Consider the following 19,098-nt stretch of genomic DNA (forward strand, 5'->3'; position numbering starts at 1 on the left):
AAGTAATCGAGGCCCAGAGAAGTGAAACGACTTGCCCGAGGCCACGCAGCAGACAAGTGGCAGGCCTGGGATTAGAACCCGTGACCTTCTGACCCCCAGGCCCGTGCTCTATCCAATGTGCCAGGCTACAGCGCCTGGCACATAGTTAAGCGCTTAACAAATACCATAATTATTACTTCTCCGATTGCTCGATACCACAGATTGATTGACTTCCGGGCTCCAGGCGGTCTTCGGTCAGTCCCCCTGCAATATAAGGAAGCAGCGTGGCTCAGTGGAAAGAGCCTGGGCTTGGGAGTCAGAGGTCGTGGGTTCGAATCCCGGCTCTGCCACTTGTCAGCTGACTGCAGACAAGTCACTTTTCTTCTCTATGCCTCAGTTACCTCGTCTGTAAAATGGGGATTAACTGTGAGCCTCACGTAGGACAACCTGATGACCCTGTATCTCCCCCAGTGCTTAGAACAGTGCTTGGCACATAGTAAGCGCTTAACAAATACCAGCATTATTATTATAAGGAAGCCGCAGCTGTAATAGGACATTGCTAATTTGCAACTACTGATAACGATGACGGGGGTAATTAAGAGCTGTGTGCTGAGCACTGGGGTAGATGCAGCGTTAATTAGATCGAACACAGTCCCTGTTCCACGTGGGGCTCTCCGTTTAGGGAGCATTCGTGTGCCCCATAATCCTCGTGTGTGGGTAAAACAAGTCCTGTCATCTTGAAAAACCGTTAGCTCTCTGTGGGCAGCGATCACGTTGACCGACTCCGTTGTATTTTACTCTCCCAGACACTCAGTACATCTCCAAGAAGCCTCCCTCGATTAAGCCCTCTTCCCCCGACTCCTTCTCCCTTCTGCGTTGTCGACCCTCTCGGGCCTGTAATAAAAATAATAATCATCGTAATGATATCTGTTTTGAAATGCGGTGTCGGGGAAGACTTCCGCGAATACCGTGGACTGCCCGAAAGACAAACATGTGGATTTTAGAGCAAATTAAACCAAAGTGGTCTTTGGAAGGCCAAGCGGCTCGACTTAGATCAGCCTGTTTTGGACACCTAATATAATGTGGGTATCTGTTAAGCGCTTAGAGGACTGATTCTCTGGAGAAGACGCGAAAAGTCCAGGGAAAACGTGGACGAGGCAGGCCGGCAGCTAGATGGATGGAGACCACAGCAGCGATAACGGAAGAACCGTTAGAAAGGTTGCGGATTATGGTGGAAGACAGGACGTTCTGGAGAAAGTGTATCCAAGGGGTCGCTATGAATCGACTAATAATTCGATTCGATAATAAACCGTTAAGCGCTTACTACGTGTCAGGCACCGTTCTAAGTGTTGCACGCTGTACCTTTGGAGCATCTGGTATTCACCCCACCCACACAGCATGTGAATTCATATCTGCAATTTAGTGAGAAGCGGCGTGGCTCGGTGGGACGAGCCCGGGCTTGGGAGTCGGAGGTCACGGGTTCGAAACCCGGATCTGCCGCTTGTCAGCTGGGTGACTGTGGGCAAGTCACTTAACTTCTCTGTGCCTCGTTTCCCTCATCTGTAAAATGGGGAGGAAGACTGTGAGCCCTACGTGGGACAACCTGATCACTACCCAGCACTTAGTACAGTGCTTGGCACGTAGTGCTTAACAAATACCAACATTATTATTATTATTTATATTGATATCTGTCTCCCACTTAAAACTGTAAGCTTGTTGTGGACAGAGAATGTGTCTCCCAACTCCGTTGTATTCAGTCAGTCGTATTTATTGAGTGCTTACCGTGTGCAGAACACTGTAGTAAGCTTTTGGGAGAGTACAATATAAAAGACTCATTCCCTTTTGTCATACTCCTTCAAGCGCTTAGTACAGTGCTCTGCACACTTTAAACACTCAGTACATATCGATTGCTTGATGTGGTGTGAAATACTTAGGCCTTGGGCCAGTGAGTCACCTGGGAATTTCACAACTGTGGCTCAGTGGAAAGAGCACGGGGTTGGGAGTCAGAGGTCACGAGTTCGAATCCCTGCTCTGCCACTTGTCAGCTCTGTGACTGTGGGCAAGTCACTTGACTTCTCTGTGCCTCAGTTCCCTCATCCGTAAAGTGGGGATTAACCGTGAGCCTCACGTGGGACAACCTACCTGATTACCCTGCATCTCTCCCAGCGCTTAGAACGGTGCTCGGCACATAGTAAGCGCTTAACAAATACCAACATTATCATTATGATTATGGTCTCTAACTTTGGTCGGTTCTGATCCTTAATAATTGAACAGAACTGTAAAGTGTCAAACTAGTCGTTTTTCAACCACGTATGTTAATTCGGAACATAATTGAGCTCTCAGCAACCGGTTAATTACGTTGCGTGTTTTCCCCGCTCCGCCCTTATCGAGGTCATCGCGGTGATGAAGACCCGTCTTCCCACCGGGGTTCCGTAGCATCGAAGAGTTCTGTCGATCAGAACCGAGGATCATCTCTTCCATTTTTGTTCAGATGCTTGCTTGGCCACATTCTGATATCTTTTAGGTATCTGGGTCTGTGAGCTCGGGCTGATTTGGATTCTAATATAATTTTAATAGGCAGTAGGCATTCTACCTTAATAGGTAGAAAGTGCTAAATCACTGCTGTGATATTCTAATTAGTAAGCACTCTCCCGTCCCTGACATTTGGCAGATTCATTCATTTAATAGTATTTATTGAGCGCTTACTAGGTGCAGAGCACAGTACTAAGCGCTTGGAATGGACAATTCGGCAACAGATGGAGACAATCCCTGCCCATCGACGGGCTTACGGTCTAATCGGGGGAGACAGACAAAAACAATAGCAATAAATAGAATCAAGGGGATGTACATCTCATTAGCAAAATAAATAGGGTAATAAAAATATATACAAATGAGCGAACGAGCACAGTGCTGAGGGGAGGGGACGGGAGAGGGGGAGGAGCAGAGGGAAGGGGGGAAAAAGGGGCTTAGCTGAGGGAAGGTGAAGGGGGGGACAGAGAGGGAGCAGAGGGAAAAGGGGAAACTCAGTCTGGGAAGGCCTCTTGGAGGAGGTGAGCTCTCGGTAGGGCTTTGAAGAGGGGAAGAGATCCACTCAACTAGACCAAGACCTAAGAGTTTGCATTCCGAAACACGGAAACAGCACTGAAACGCCTTACACTTCACCACAGGTCCCCAGGCCCCAGTTAATAATCGCGGTATCTGTTAAGCGCTTCCTGTGTGCTAGGCACTGGTCTGAGCGCTGGGGTAGATACAAGATAATCGGGTTGGACGCAGTCCACAGGGCTCACAGTCTTAATCCCCATTTTCCAGATAAGGCAACTGAGGCCCGAGAAGTGAAGTGTCGGGAACTGAGGCATGGGGACGTTGAGTGGTTTGCCCGAGGTCACGCGGTGGGCCGGTGACGAAGCGGGATTGGAACCCGGGTTCTTCTGACTCCCAGGCCCGTGCTCTATCCACTAGGCCACGCTGCTTCTCTGAAAGTTTTATTTTCAGTGCTCACGACCTGCCGGTTTCACCTCTACAATATCGCCAAGATCCGCCCTTTCCTCTCCACCCGAACGGCTACCTTACTGCTACGGGCTCTCGTTATATCCCGTCTAGACTACTGTGTCAGTCGTCTCTCTGATCTCCGTTCCTCCTGTCTCTCCCCGCTCCGGTCTATTCTTCACTCCGCTGCCCGGCTCATCTTCCTGAAGAAACGATCTGGGCGTGTCACTCCCCTTCTTAAACACCTCCGGTGGTTGCCTGTCGACCTCCGCTTCAAACAAAAACTCCTCACTCTAGGCTTCGAGGCTGTCCGTCACCTCGCCCCTTCCTACCTCTCCTCCCTTCTCTCTTTCTACCGCCCACCCCGCACGCTCCGCTCCTCCGCCGCCCACCTCCTCGCCGTCCCTCGGTCTCGCCCGTCCCGCCGTCGACCCCCGGGCCGCGTCCTCCCGCGGTCCCGGAACGCCCTCCCTCCTCACCTCCGCCAAACTGATTCTCTTCCCCTCTTCAAAACCCTACTTAAAACTCACCTCCTCCAAGAGGCCTTCCCAGACTGAGCTCCCCTTCTCCCTCTACTCCCTCTACCAACCCCCCTTCACCTCTCCGCAGCTTAACCCTCTTTTCCCCCCATCTCCCTCTGCTCCTCCCCCTCTCCCTTCCCATCCCCTCGGCACTGTACTCGTCCGTTCGACTGTATATATTTTCATCACCCTATTTATTTTGTTAATGAAATGTACATCGCCTCGATTCTATTTAGTCGCCATCGGTTTTTACGAGACGTTCTTCCCCTCGACTCTATTTATCGCCATCGTTCTCGTCTGTCCGTCTCCCCCGATTAGACCGTGAGCCCGTCAAACGGCAGGGACCGTCTCTATCTGTTGCCGACTTGTTCATTCCAAGCGCTTAGTCCAGTGCTCTGCACATAGTAAGCGCTCAATAAATACTATTGAATGAATGAATGAATGAATGACTTGAAATTTTGTAGGCTTTTGTTTTTGCTAATGTTTATTTTCTTTCTATTTTGTCTGTCATAAGTTGGATTTTAAAAGCACATACCTTTACTGTGAGAGTGCCCGGGCAAATGTATAAAAATGTAAGTTTAGAAGTTAAAATGAAATTCTCTATAAAAAGGAAAGGAGCCCCCAAACTGTTCTAGACTGTAAACCCACTGTGGGCAGGGATTGTCTCTCTTTACTGCTGAATGGTACTTTCCGAGCGCTTAGTATAGTGCCTTGCACACAGTAAGTGCTCAGTAAATGCGATTGAATGAATGAAAGAAGTGACTTGCCCAAGGTCATACAGCAGACAAGGGGCCGAGCTGGGATTAGAACCCTTGTCCTCTTGACTTCTAGGCCCCCGCTCTATCCACTAGGCCACAAAGTTGGCCCTAAACTGGGGTGGGATGGGGGTGGAGGAGCGGGGCAAGGACACAGGAGGAAGAGTGAGCATCTAAACTTGGCCTGAATCTGGGCCGGGCGATGCTGAGCCTGACCTGGCCTGGTCTGTGTCTATAGCGCGGCCTAATGGATAGAGCACAATTCTTGGGAGTCAGAAGGTCATGGGTTCAAATGCCGGCTCCGCCACCTGTCTGCTATGTAACCTTGGGCAAATCACTTAACTTCTCTGGGCCTCAATTACCTCATCTGTAAAATGGAGATTAAAAGTGTAAGCCCCACGTGGGACAACCTGATTATCCTGTATCCACTCCAGCGCTTAGAACAGTGCTTGGGACATAGTAAATGCTTAACAATTACCATCATTATTATTATTATTATTTACTCCTCCGGGCCTCGGTGACCTCATCTGTAAAATGGGGATTAAGCCCGCGAGCCCCACGTGGGACGGGGACCGTGTCCAACTCGATTTGCCTGTACCCACCCCGGCGCTTAGTACAGTGCCTGGCACAGAGTAAGCGCTTAACAGATGCCACCGTCATTATTACCGCTGTAAACTGACTGCCCTCGGGATATGTCTTGGCGTATTCCGGATCGCCGAGTGGAGGTCTGGACCTCAGTGCCGAGGGAGACGTGGAGGCCTCTGGGAGGTTGGATGCTGCTGCTTTTTTTTAGTTTTTAAAGTATCTTTTGCTTTGTTTTTTCTCCCCTAGGGATCTCTTATTTAGCCAGATGTATGACAAATTAAGTGAAAATTCAGTGGCTAAGGGGGTCTTTCTGGAATGCCTCGAGCCATACGTTTTAAATGATAAATTAGTGGGGATCACAGCCCAGGTGATGAAAGATTTGCTGGTTCACTTTCAAGATAAGAAATTAATGGAGAATGTGGAAGCGCTGATCGTGCACATGGATATCACCAGCCTAGACATTCAGCAGGTGAGTTTCTGATGCCTGGTTTTTTTTATGGTACTTGTTAAGCAATCAGTGGGATTTATTGAGCGCTTATTGTTTGCAGAGCACTGTACTAAGTGATGGGGTAAATGCAAGAAAATCAGGTTTGGACACAGTCACCGTCCCACATGAGTTTCACAGCCTCAATCCTCATTTTACATATGAGATAACTGAGGCACAGAGAAGTGAAGTAACTTGCCCAAGGTCACACAGTAGACAGGCGGCAGAGCCGGGATTAGAACCCATGATCTTCTGACTCCCAGGCCCGGGCTCTATCCACTGTGCCGTGCTCCTTCTCGAGTTAAGCAGCTTGCCCAAGGTCATATAGCAGGCAAGGAACTGGGAATAGAACCCAGGTGCTCTGACTCCCAGGCCCCGGTTCTTCCCACTAGACCATGAGTGTTTCTGTAGAGAAGCAGCGTGGCTCAGTGGCAAGAGCCCGGGCTTGGGAGTCAGAGGTCATGGGTTCGAATCCAGGCTCTGCCACCTGTCAGCTGTGTGACCTTACTTCACTTCTCTGTGCCTCAGTTACCTCACCTGTAAAATGGGGATTGAGACTGTGAGCCTCACGTGGGACGACCTGATTACCCTGTATCTACCCCAGCGCTTAGAACAGTGCTGTGCACATAGTAAGCGCTTAACAAATACCAACGTTATTATTATTATTGTTACTGGGTGGGGTTACACAGAAGTAGACGATGATGATGTGCATAATAAAGATTTAATAGTAGCTACTGGGGTATTTTTTTAAGTCTTACTATATTTTAAAAGTCTTGCTACGTATGTGTTAGACACAGTGCTAACCACTGGGGTAGTTAATTAGATGAAAGATAATTAGGTCAGACACAGTCCCAGTTTCACAGGTGACTCACGGTGTAAGGGAGAGGAGCGTGGTGATGTATTTTGTTACCTTACGCTGTCGAGTCGGGTCCCGACCCGTGGCGACGCCACGGACACATCTCTCCCACAACGCCTCGCTTCCATCTGCAGTGGTTCCGGTAGTGGATCCGTGCAGTTTTCTTGGTCAAAATCCGGAAGTGGCTGACCGTCGCCTCCTTCCGCGCGGTCGACTTGAATATCCGCCCTTGAGAATCGCCCGTGCCGCTGCTGCCCAGCACAGGGTATTTGTTAAGTGCTTACTATGTGCAGAGCACTGTTCTAAGCGCTGGGGTAGATACAGGGTCATGAGGTTGCAGCGTGGCTCAGTGGAAAGAGCATGGGCTTGGGAGTCAGAGGTCATGAGTTCGAATCCCGGCTCTGGCGCTTGTCAGCCGTGTGACTGTGGGCAAGTCACTTCACTTCTCTGTGCCTCAGTTACCTCATCTGTAAAATGAGGATTAACTGTGAGCCTCACATGGGACGACCTGATTACCCTGTATCTACCCCAGTGCTTAGAACAGTGCTCGGCACATAGTAAGCGCTTAACGAATACCAACATTATTATTATTATTAGGTTGTCCCACGTGAGGCTCACAGTCTTAATCCCCATTTTACAGATGAGGTAACTGAGGCCCAGAGAAGTGAAGTGACTTGCTCACGGACACATAGCTGTGGTATTTGTTAAGCACTTACTATGTTTCTAACACTTTACTGAGCGCTGGGGTAGGTACAAGATAGGTTCCACATGGGGCTTTTCCCTCTGCTCCTCCCCCTCTCCCTTCCCATCCCCTCAGCACTGTCCTCTTCTGCTCAACTGTATATATTTTCATCACCCTATTTATTTTGTTAATGAAATGTACATCGCCTCGATTCTATTTAGTCGCCGTTGTTCTTACGAGACGTTCTTCCCCTCGACTCTGTTTATCGCCATCGTTCTCGTCTGTCCGTCTCCCCCGATTAGACCGTGAGCCCGTCAGAAGGCATGGGCCGTCTCTATCTGTTGCCGACTTGTTCATTCCAAGCGCTTAGTACGGTGCTCTGCACATAGTAAGCGCTCAATAAATACTATTGAATAAATACTATTGAATGAGGGAGAATTGATACCCCGTTTTTTGCAGCTGAGGGAACTGAGGCACAGAGAAGTGAAGTGACTCGCCCAGGGGCTCAGAGCAGACAAGTGGTGATGCCGGGAGTAGAACCCAGATCCTCTGCCTTCCAGACCCATGTCCTTTCCACTAATAATGTTGGTATTTGTTAAGCGCTTACTATGTGCCGAGCACTGTTCTAAGCGCTGGGGTAGACACAGGGGGAATCAGGATGTCCCACGTGGGGCTCACAGTCTTAATCCCCATTTTACAGATGAGGTAACTGAGGCACAGAGAAGTTAAGTGACTTGCCCACAGTCACTAGGCCGTCTTGCTTTCGTTCCAGCGAAGGAGTTAGCGAACTGGAAGAGAAAGGTAGAGGAGGAAGAGACTTTAGGAGAAGTGTTCAAGGGCAAGAAGTAAAAAATAGGGTCACCAATTGCCAGCTGGGAACAATCTATCTCAGCCTGACTAGGGCATCGCCTTGGATCATTCAGGCAGTCGTACTTATTGAGTGCTCACTGTGTGCAGAGCACTGTACTAAGCGCTTGTGAGGGTGCAATACAACAATAACCAGACACATTCCCGGCCCGCAGTGAGCTTGCAGTCTAGAGCGGGGGAGACGGACATTAAATAAATCGGTGTCCAGCTTTGCAGCATGCCCACGGGAATAGTGAACTTGTGGTGCGCGCTCGTTCATTCATTCAGGCGTATTTATTGAGGGCTTTCTTTCATTCCTTCGTTCAATCATTTATTGAGCGCTTACTGTGTGCAAAGCACTGTACTAAGCACTTGGAAAGTACAATTAAGCAATAGTGAGAGACAATCCCTACCCACAAGGGGCTCACACCTTAGAAGATTAATGAACGATGCCATTTGTTAAGCGCTTACTAGGTGCCAGGCACTGTACTAAGCACTGGGGTGGATTCAAGCCAGTCGAGTTGGATACAGTCCCTGTCCCATGTGGGGCTCACAGTCTCAATCCCCATTTTACAGCTGAGGTGACTTAGGCCCAGTGAAGTGACTTGCCCAAGGTCACGCAGCAGACAATAATAATGTTGGTGTTTGTTAAGCGCTTACTATGCGCAGAGCACTGTTCTAAGCGCTGGGGTAGATACAGGGTAATCAGGTTGTCTCACGTGAGGCTCACAGTCTTAATCCCCATTTTACAGGTGAGGGAACTGAGGCCCAGAGAAGTGAAGTGACTCGCCCACAGTCACCCAGCTGACAAGGGGCAGAGCCGGGAGTCAAACTCATGACCTCTGACTCCGAAGCCCGGGCTCTTTCCACTGAGCCACGCTGCTTCCCAAGCAGCAGACGAGTAGCAGGACCGGAATTAGAACCCGTGACCTTCTGACTCCCAGGCGCTGTACTGAGCTGTACTTAGTGCTTGGGAGGGTGCAATCAATAAATACTGTTGAATGAATGAATGAATACAATATAGCAACAGACAGCCACATTCCCGCCCAGATGAGCTCACAGTCTGGAGGGGGAGAAAGATGTTAATATAGATGAATAAATAACAGATATATACAGGCATATTCATTCAGTCGTATTTATTGAGAGCTTATTGTGTGCAGAGCAGTGTACTAAGTGCTTGGAATGTGCAATTTGGCAGCAGATAGAGACGATCCCTGCCCAACAACGGGCTCACAGTTCTATGCATAGGTGCTGTTTGCGCTGTGCTCACGGAGTTAGTGAACTTAGCTGTGATCCGTCGTATATGAAGGGAAAAGTGCTTGGTGTGGTTTTTTGCCTTCATTCTCTCATTCATTCAGTAGTATTTATTGAGCACTTACTAGGTGCAGAGCACTGTACTAAGCACTTGGAAGGTACAGTTCGGCAACAGATAGAGACAATCCCTGCCCAGTGACGGGCTCACGGTCTATAAGGGGGAGACAGACGGCAAAGCAAAACAGAACGAGACAAAACCAAGACAACATCATCAAGATAAATCGAATGAAGGGGATGTACACCTCCTTAAAATAAAGAGGTTAATAAATAATATATACAGATGAGCACAGTGCTGAGGGGAAGGGGGAGGAGCAGAGGGAAAGGGAGGGCTCAGTCTGGGAAGGCCTCTTGGAGGGGGTGAGCTCTCATGGACCTGGTGGGTAGAGTGTTTGGTGTGGGAAGAGTAAAGAAAACCGGGGTTTCAGGGAAGGGGTAAAGGTAGACGAGGTGGGATCCGATGGTTCATATCACACCTTTTCTTGGTTGTTGGGGGAAGGAGCGGAGAACTAATGAAGAAAAAGGTATGTGAGGTCACGGCTTGGCGTCTTCCACTCCATTCTTGAAACTCGTTAGCGGGATTCAGTTGGTTCGGATTGCCTCGAAGAGACGGGTCGGCTGGTGATTTGAATCTGTGCCCTAACCAGTTTTCCTCTTTTAGGTTTGGCAAGTCTCGATCACTTGTCTCCCCTCTCATATATAAGCTGAATAAGGGCAGGGTCTGGCGTGGTGGGTAGAGCCCGGGCCTGGGAGTCAGAAGGTCTTGGGTTCTAATCCTGACCCCACCACTGGTCTGCTGTGGGACCTTGGGAAGTCACTTCACTTTTCTGTGTCTGTTACCTCATCTGTAAGATGAGGATTGAGATTGGGAGCCCCGTGATAATAATTTTATTTGTTAAGCGCTTACTACATGCCAGGCACCGTATTATGCGCCGAGGTAGATACAAGCAGATCGGTTGGACACGTGGGGTTCCTAGTTTTCATCCCAACTTTATAGATGAGGTAACTGAGGCACAGAGAAGTGAAGTGGCTTGTCCCAGGCTACGCAGCAGACAAGTGGTGGAGGTGGGATTAGAACCCATGACCGTCTGACCCCCAGGCCCGGGCTCTATCCGCTACGCCGTGCTGCTCCTCCGTGTCCCCCCATGTGTCCAACCCGATTCGCTTGTATCCACCCCAGCTCTTCAGTACAGTGCCCGGCACATAGCGCTTAACAAATACTTTAATTATTATAATTAGCATTCCCTAGATTTTTACTCAGTAACACCCCGTACCTGTAACTTGTTTTATTGCCTGCCTTTCCCGCAAGATTGTTAGTTTTTTGAGGGCAAGGATGAATCACTCAATCATTGATATTTATTGAGTGTTTCTTATGTGTGAAGCACTGTACTAAGCGCCTGGGAGAGTAGAGTACAGCAGAATTAGCAGGCACATTCCCTGCCCATAATAGACTGACAGTCCAGAGGGGGATCAGAGAAGCAGCGTGGCTCCGTGGAAGGAGCCCGGGCTTGGGAGTCAGAGGGCGTGGGTTCTAATCCCGGCTGCGCCACTTGTCAGCTGGGTGACTTTGGGCAAGTCACTGCACTTCTCTGTGCCTCAGTTCCCTCATCTGTAAAATGGGGATTAAGACTGTGAGCCCCATGTGGGACAACCTGATCACCTTATATCTATCTCAGCGCTTAGAACAGTGCTTGGCACATAGTAAGCGCTTAACAAATGCCATCCTTATTATTATTACTCTACTGTACTTTCTAGAGCTCTCTTTGTAGGGCTGTACACGTGGTATTATTTGTTTATTATCAAGTGCCTTCGAGTCGTTTCCAGTTCATGGCGACTCTATGGAACGTCCTGTCTTCTGACCTAATCCGTCACCTTGCTAACGGTTCTTCCGTTATTACGGTCTCTCTCGGTCTGCCTCTTCCACGTTTTCCCTGGACCGTTCCTAGCATTAGTGTGTTCTCCAAAGAATCAGTCCTCCTGATGACGCGTCCAAAATTTGTTAGCCACGGTCGAGTCATTTGGCCTTCCAAAGACCACTTTGGCTTAATTTGTTCCAAAATCCATTTGTTTGCTTTTCAGGCAGTCCATGGTAAGCGTTCGGTAAATACTGTTGATTGATTGTTGTACGCTAATTGCCTCGTACGGGGCTCCGTATGTAGTAGGCACTCGGTAAATGCTGGGCTGTGATGATGGTGATTTTTGTCTTCTGCAGGTAGTTCTCATGTGCTGGGAAAATCATCTGTACGATGCCATGATCTATGTCTACAACAGCGGCATGAATGAATTCATTAGTCCTATGGAGGTAGGAAAACGTATATGATAATTGTGGTATTTCATAAGTGCTTACTGTGTGCCAGGCACTGTACTAAGCGCTGGGGTGGATGCAAACCAGTCAGGCTGGAAACAGTCCCAGTCTCACATGGGGCTCACGGCCTCAACCTCCATTTGACAGATGAGGGAACGGAGGCCCAGAGAGGTGAAGTGACTTCCCCAAGGCCACACAGCAGACAAGTGGCGGAGCTGGGATTAGAACCCATAACCTTCTGACTCCCAGGCCTGTGCTCTATCCACTACACCATGCCGCTTCTGTCTGCAACATGCAGAGTGCATGTTTGTTTAGACGAGTATTCCTTATTCCGGGTTTTGTTTTTCCTTTTCCAGATCCTTTCATTCATTCAGTAGTATTTATTGAGCACTTACTACGTGCACAGCACTGTACTAAGCGCTTGGAATGGACAATTCGGCAACAGATAGAGACAATCCCTGCCTATTGATGGGCTTACAGTCCACAACAGAATTTTTTTATGCTGTTCAGCGCTTACTATGTGCCAGGCATTGTACTAAGCACTGGGTTAAAGACAGGCTAATTGAGTTATCTCGCCTGGGGATCACGGTCTTAATCCCCATTTTAAGATGAGGTAACTGAGGCACAGAGAAGTGAAGTGACTTCCCCAAGGTCACACAGCAGACGAGTGGTGAAGCAAAGATTAGAACCAGGTCCTTCTGACTCCCGGGACCGTGCTCTATCCACTAGACAACACTGCTTCTCTTTGGTTTCATCCACTTGTTTCTTCAGTGCTGGGAGGTTTGAAGTCCTGAATTCGTCAGTTAATCTTGTTTTCGAGCAAGAGCTTCTTGTTTATTCTTTAATTCAATGTCTTCTGCCAATTCAACCACCTTATAGTTTGGTTTCACTGGATAATCAGTAGAATTAAGATAATTATGACTGGGTTCTAAAATTATTTTTGTTCTATTCTCTAATCGCCTTGTGAGTCTATCAACTGCCTTTTCTAAATCTAATTTCAGTACTGTATTTGATATCGACAGCATTGCTTTATATATTAAGCCAGAGAACTTGCTAAAGAATGTTATTCTTAGATATTTGAGGTGGAAAAACGTTTAAAAGTCTTACTTTTTCGCCCTCTGGGACTCATGCTATCCGTATTCCATTTCTAAAACTCTTGCTCACCTCACATTTGGAAAAGAGTCCTGAAAGAGCACTTGGGCTCCTTTACTGTTAGGAAAAGTTTAATGCGCTTTATAATTCCTTTGGAAATGATCCCTAAAATTATACGTAAGTTTAATTTGACACCTTCTGCTCGGATAGAAACACTGAGTGTTTAACGCGTGATGCGTACGGCTTTTCTCCACTTGCAAAAAAAAATGTGCTTAAGCATCATCAGGCTGATGAAGTTGGTTTGTTTTGATGTGGCATTTGTGTAGTTGGAAACAGGTTTTTCTAAGATTTAGCAGCTTTCACTTTGACCGTGAGTTGGGTGTTTATCATCGCTCGAGACGCATTGGAAGCATTTTGCCAGTGGGTCGATGGCCCAGCTGATGGTTTCTATTTTTATATATTTTTTTCCCAAGTTCCAATTCTGCTAGCAGGGAAGAACATCCAAGTTGCCAGTCAGCTTCCTGCTCTGTGTAACCACCCAGGGTGAATGACAGTGTGAGCACTGAAGTGTTTGGAACTTCTTTGCCACAGCCCCAGAAATCCCCTTTATGCCTCTTGCTTGACTCACGGTAGAGAAACAGCGGGGCCTAGTGGCTAGAGCACGGGCCTGGGAGTCAGAGGGACCCTGAGTTCTAGTCCTGCTCGGCCACTCATCTGCTGTGGGACTTCAGGCAAGTCACTTCACTTCTCTGGGCTTGTTACTTCATCCTTAAAATGGGGATTAATAATAATGGTGATAATGATGGTGCTTGTTAAGTGCTTACTATGTGTCAAGCACTGTTCTAAGCCCTGGGGGAGATACAAGCTAATCAGGTGGGACACAGTCCCTGTCCCACATGGGGCTCAAAGTCCCCATTTTACAGATGAGGGAACTGAGGCACAGACAAATGAAGCCCAAGGTCACGCAGCAGACAATTGGCGGATCTGGGATTTGAACTCGGGTCCTTCTGACTCCCAGGCCCATGTTCTATCCACTGTGTTCTATCACAGGTGAAATCTGTGAGTCCCATGTAGAACTTGGACGGTGTCCAACCTGATTACTTTATATCTACTCCAGCGCTTAAAACACTGCGTGGCATTTAGTATGTTCTTAACAAATACCATTAAAAAAAATTTAAAAATGACAGAGCCATTTATCGCTTCTTTTCCCCCTCAGTTGCGGTGGTTGAACATCACTGGAGCCCTATATCGAGCAAGATGTAGATATTATTTGGGTTCACCAAAAACTAAGCCTTTTCTTGCCAAAATGAATTCAGCCCATTGCAGGCTAGCGGTAACATTGGAAACCGATGAGATTCATTGCAAAAAATGACAGTTACGTGAAGGCAATTTTATCTTCTAAGTAACTGAGCCTCATCTGGTGTAATGAAAGAATAGTGTGTGGAGTCTTTAAAAACACTGTTTTACGATATTAAGTGCTTACTATTAAGTCAAGAACTATTCTAAGCGCTGGGGTAGACTTGCCTAAGTGACTTCCCCATGGTCCACAGAGCAAGAGGCAGAACCAGGATTAGAACCCAGGCCCTTCTGACTCCCACGCCTGTGCTCTATCCGTTAGGCCGCGCTGCCTTTCGTCACACATCCCAAGGAAAGAGTGGTTTTGATCTGTAGAGGTGTCATGGAATAGCTATAATGAGATACGAGCATTTGATCTCTATTATTGCTTTCCTTTTTTTAATGCATCCTGAGATTAATGGTTCTTTTGTTCCTTTTATTGCAGAAACTCTTCAAAGTTATTGCTCCTCCTCTCAGTGCAGGAAAGTCCCTGACAGGTATAAACCACATTCTATACCTTATCTTTGAAATTCTTTAGGAAATTGCCATTTCCTAAGGTGACGGGGCTTAGGGAGAAACCAAAATGGAGGCAGAGAAACTAAGATTCAGAAAAAAAAAAATCCATTACCGTTTGGAGGAGAAAATCAATTTTCCTCAAGAAAGTGGGAGTGAAGGCGATAAAGGCTTGGAGGAGTCGGGGAGTGTTGCCTAGAAATGTAAGTGAGGGTTGGGAAAGAATTGGGCTGCAGAAGAACCACCCAGGGGAAATGAAATTGGTATGTGTATGATTAGTAACTATCTGGGAATGATTTGCAAGGCCATGCTCGTGTAAAATCATGAGTATTATCTTTGACGTGTCTACCTAAATATTTACGTGGGGCCTTTCACCGGGTCCTCGGAAGCGAAAGAGGAACGGGAGGATAAGAGGATGTGATGTTGTCCTCACCCGAGTAAAACGTTTCCAAGTGTCCAGCCGGAGCTGCCGTTGTGAGCCGGGATTAGGGGGCGGAGGAGGTGTGGAATATCACAGACTCACCTGCACCTCCTGGTTTTTCTCTCAGGCTCTTTGGCTATCAAATCTCTTTCTCTTTAGTTTCTATTATGGAAAGTTTTTAATATACTTGGCAGAGGGGCAGTTTAGAACCTAAACTCTTTTTCTCTCTGACTAGATGATGTGGTCTCTCGGTGACTTAAGGAATTCGTCTCTTTTGATCAATCAGTGGTGTATATTGAGCGCTTACTGTGTGCAGAGCACCGTATTAAGCACTTGGGAGAGTACTTAACCTTTATTAGCACTTAGCAGCAGCCCTCAGCACATAGCCTGTATGGTCTCAAGAATTTTCTCTCCCTCAGTGGCTACTAATTGCTCTCCCCTTCCTTATCCAGTATTACGGTGAAACATTACCTTAACTGTATAGCTGGTACAAAATTCTAGATGTCTATCATTTACGGTTACAAGACAAATTTACCGTATGGAAAATTGTTAGATGTGATTGATGAGCGCGGGTTACTAATGGGACTCTTCCTTCTCTTTTAGATGAACAGGTTATTATGGGCAACAAGCTTCTTGTGTATATAAGGTGAGTTTGTATTCGAGCTAAAATGGATTGTGATGCATGTAGAACTGAGGTGTTATATCTTGTATTCTGTACCTCTCCTGTAGGTGTACCAGCTTTGGGGAGGTCACATTGAACTTTTAGGGTCACCAGTATTGAATCGCGTGTGAACTTCTCCCGGAAGCCAAGTGAAGCACACAATCTGAGGAGATTAGTTCAAACACAGAGTCATTTGATTGACTCCTAAGCTGTGTGACAGGAGAGCAGAGATGGGTGAAATATAATACATATATATGTTTAATCCTTTCCACACACTTCAATCTTCTGACACCAACCTACTCACTGTGCCTCTGTCTCCTCTCTCTCGCTGTCGATCCTTGCTCATGCCCTCACGCCTACTTCTCTCTTTTCTTTGTTTCAATCGTATTTCTTGAGCGCTTACTGTGTGCAGAGCACTGTACTAAGCTCTTGGAAGAGCTATAACAACAAACAGGCACATTCCAGCCCACAACGAGCTTACAGTCTAGAGGGGGAGACAGATGTCTATATAAATAAATAGATTAAATAAATAAATTCTCCATTTCTGATAGACCGCTACTCTCCCCCTCTTTAAGACCTCCTAAAATTGTATCTCCTCAGAAAGCTTTCCCTGAATAATCTCTTATCCCTCCACTTTATTCTTCCCCACCTACGTCACCTACACATTTGGGTCCGAAATCCCTAAGCAATTTGATACTCACTCCATCCGTACGGCACTTTTGAACATGTTCTTATACACTGCTGCTTCCTCTCTAATTTATTTTAATGTCTGTCTCCCCCAACGGATTGAATGATCCTTGAGGGCAGGGTTCATGTCTACCAAAAGCACTTAGTACAGTGCTCTACACTCAATAATAAGAAAAGAATTCTGGAATTTGTTAAGCGCTTACTATGTGCCAGGCACCGTACTAAGCGCTGGGGTGGATACAAGCAAATCAGGTTGGACGCAGTCCCTGGCCCACGTGGGGCTCACAGTCTCCATCCCCATTTTACAGATGTGGTAACTGAGGCCCAGGGAAGTGAAGGGACTTGCTCCAGGCCACACAGCGGACAAGTGGCAGAGCCGGGATTAGAACCCATGACCTTCTGACTCCCAAGCCCGTGCTCATGCCTTACGCCACGCTGCTTGATTCATCTCAGACGGATGCAACTTTATATATTTATTCCATCCCTTGGGAGCCGCTTTGAAGTTTGGAGGCTGCTGATTGATAAGCCCCCGCAGGCAAGAGCAATCAAGTCCATCAATTGTATTTTGGAGCACTTGCAGTGTTAAACCCTCGCGACGACGCAGTAGAATTAGTAGATATGCCTCCTCCCGCCCCCCCAAGGAGCCGATATCATTCCAGTAGGGGTGATGACAGACAGTGAAGAGAAAGGAGATGTATGTACGTGAGCGATCGCTTAATAGGATGTGAAAGATGCACAAGTTCCATGGGAGTTCGCGAGTTCAAAAGCGTTCTGGTGGGAATTGGGGGCGATACAACCTGGGAAGAATAGAAATTGTTTGGAGAAGGTGTGATTTCGGAGTTAGGGAGAGCTGAAGTCTGTTGGATTCGCAGGGGGAAGGGTGTGGGCATGGGGTGGGTGGGGGAAGAAAAGAGAGACTTAGGGTGAGCGTGCCTCCTTTTGAAATCTCTCCTTCCTCCTCCCTCTGACCCCATCCCTTTTTAAAACACTGCTACTTGCCTTTCTTCTCTCTCTGACCGCCATCTTCAACCGCTCACTTTCCAATGGCTCCTTCCCCTCGGCTTTTCAAACACGCCCGCGATATCTCGTTCCCTAAAAAATCCCTCCCTCGATCGGTCAACGGTATTTATCGAGCGCTTTCGCTGTGCAGAGCGCTGTATTAAGTGCTTGGGAGAGTGCAGTACCACAGAATCGGTAACCACGTTCCCTGCCCTCAGTGAGCTTACGCTGCGGCTTTTGGCTGTCGTCCCTTCTCTCTCCTACCAGTGAGTCGGTCATATTTATTGTGCACTTACTGTGTGCCGAGCACTGTACTGAGCGCTTGGGAGAGTGTACTGTAACAGTAAATGGACACGGACATGGAGGCAGTGTTGTTTAGTGGAAAAAGCACGGGCTTGGGAGTCAGAGGTCATGGGTTCTAATACTGGCTCTGCCACTTGTCAGCTGTGTGACTTTGGAGAAGCAGTGTGGCTCAGTGGAAAGAGCCTGGGCTTGGGAGTCGGAGGTCATGGGTTCGAATCCAGGCTCCGCCACTTGCCCACAGTCACTTCACTTCTCGGTGCCTCAGTTACCTCATCTGTAAAATGGGGATTAACTGTGAGCCTCACGGGGGACAACTGATTACCCTGTATCTACCCCAGCGCTTAGAACGGTGCTCTGCACATAGCAAGCGCTTAACAAATACCAACATTATTATTATTTGGGCAAGCCACTTCACTTCTCTGTGCCGCAGTTACCTCATCTGTAAAATGGGGATTAAGACTGTGAGCCCCATGTGGGATAACCTGATTACCTTGTATCCAGGCCAGCGCTTAGAACAGAGCTTGGCACATAGTAAGCGCTTAACAAATACCATCGTTAATATTATTACTATTGTTATTCCCTGCCCACTATGAGCTAGAGTCTAAAGGGGGAGACAGACATTAATATAAATAAATTACAAATATGTATTTAAGAATGATGGCATCTGTTAAGCGCTTACTAGGTGCAAAGCACTGTTCTAAGTGCTGGAGTACTGCGGGGCTGGGAGGAGGGGTGAATAAAGGGAGCAATTCAGGGTGACGCAGAAGGGAGTGGGAGAAGAGGAAAGGAAGGGCTTAGTCTTTTCTTGTCCAAAGTCCTTGAATGAGTTGCTTACTCCCTGGCTGAAAGAGTCTCCTCGGTCACTTTGGTCCAGCAGAGTGGAAAGAATATGGGGTTGGGAGTCAGAGGACATGGGTTCTAATCCCAGCTCTGGCACTTGTCTGATGTGTGACCTTGGGCAAGCCACTTAATGTCTCTGTGCCTCAGTTACCTCATCTGTAAAATGGGGATTAAGACTGTGAGCCCCATGTGGGATGACCTGATTACCTTGTATCTACCCCAGCACTTAGAACAATGCTTGGCATATAGTTTGTGCTTAACAAATACCATAATTATTATTATTATTATTATTATTATTATTATTTGGTAGCACCCATACCCCGGTTAGCATCCACTGGGTACTAAAACCCTCCAGTTATTCCATTCTTGAAACAGGTTTGGGGCCATCTGTCCAGTGCATCCCAAATCTGCCCGCCATTATTGCCACCGTCCCTTGC

The 19,098-nt window shown here is 47.5% G+C and overlaps 1 protein-coding gene across 5 annotated transcripts in view; it reads left to right on the forward strand.

Moving 5' to 3' along the window:
* The window catches only part of VPS8 (VPS8 subunit of CORVET complex), a 291,073-nt gene that overhangs the window by 101,892 nt on the left and 170,083 nt on the right, over nucleotides 1-19,098 (forward strand). For all 5 annotated transcript variants that reach the window (XM_029065907.1, XM_029065914.1, XM_039912997.1 and 2 more), the window contains 4 exons: nucleotides 5,573-5,795; nucleotides 11,718-11,807; nucleotides 14,683-14,734; nucleotides 15,775-15,817. In XM_029065907.1, coding sequence (XP_028921740.1) covers nucleotides 5,573-5,795; nucleotides 11,718-11,807; nucleotides 14,683-14,734; nucleotides 15,775-15,817 — 408 coding nt within the window. The remainder of the gene's footprint in view (nucleotides 1-5,572; nucleotides 5,796-11,717; nucleotides 11,808-14,682; nucleotides 14,735-15,774; nucleotides 15,818-19,098) is intronic.

This window comes from Ornithorhynchus anatinus, chromosome 1, assembly GCF_004115215.2.
Source record: "Ornithorhynchus anatinus isolate Pmale09 chromosome 1, mOrnAna1.pri.v4, whole genome shotgun sequence".
NCBI classification, from domain to species: domain Eukaryota; kingdom Metazoa; phylum Chordata; class Mammalia; order Monotremata; family Ornithorhynchidae; genus Ornithorhynchus; species Ornithorhynchus anatinus.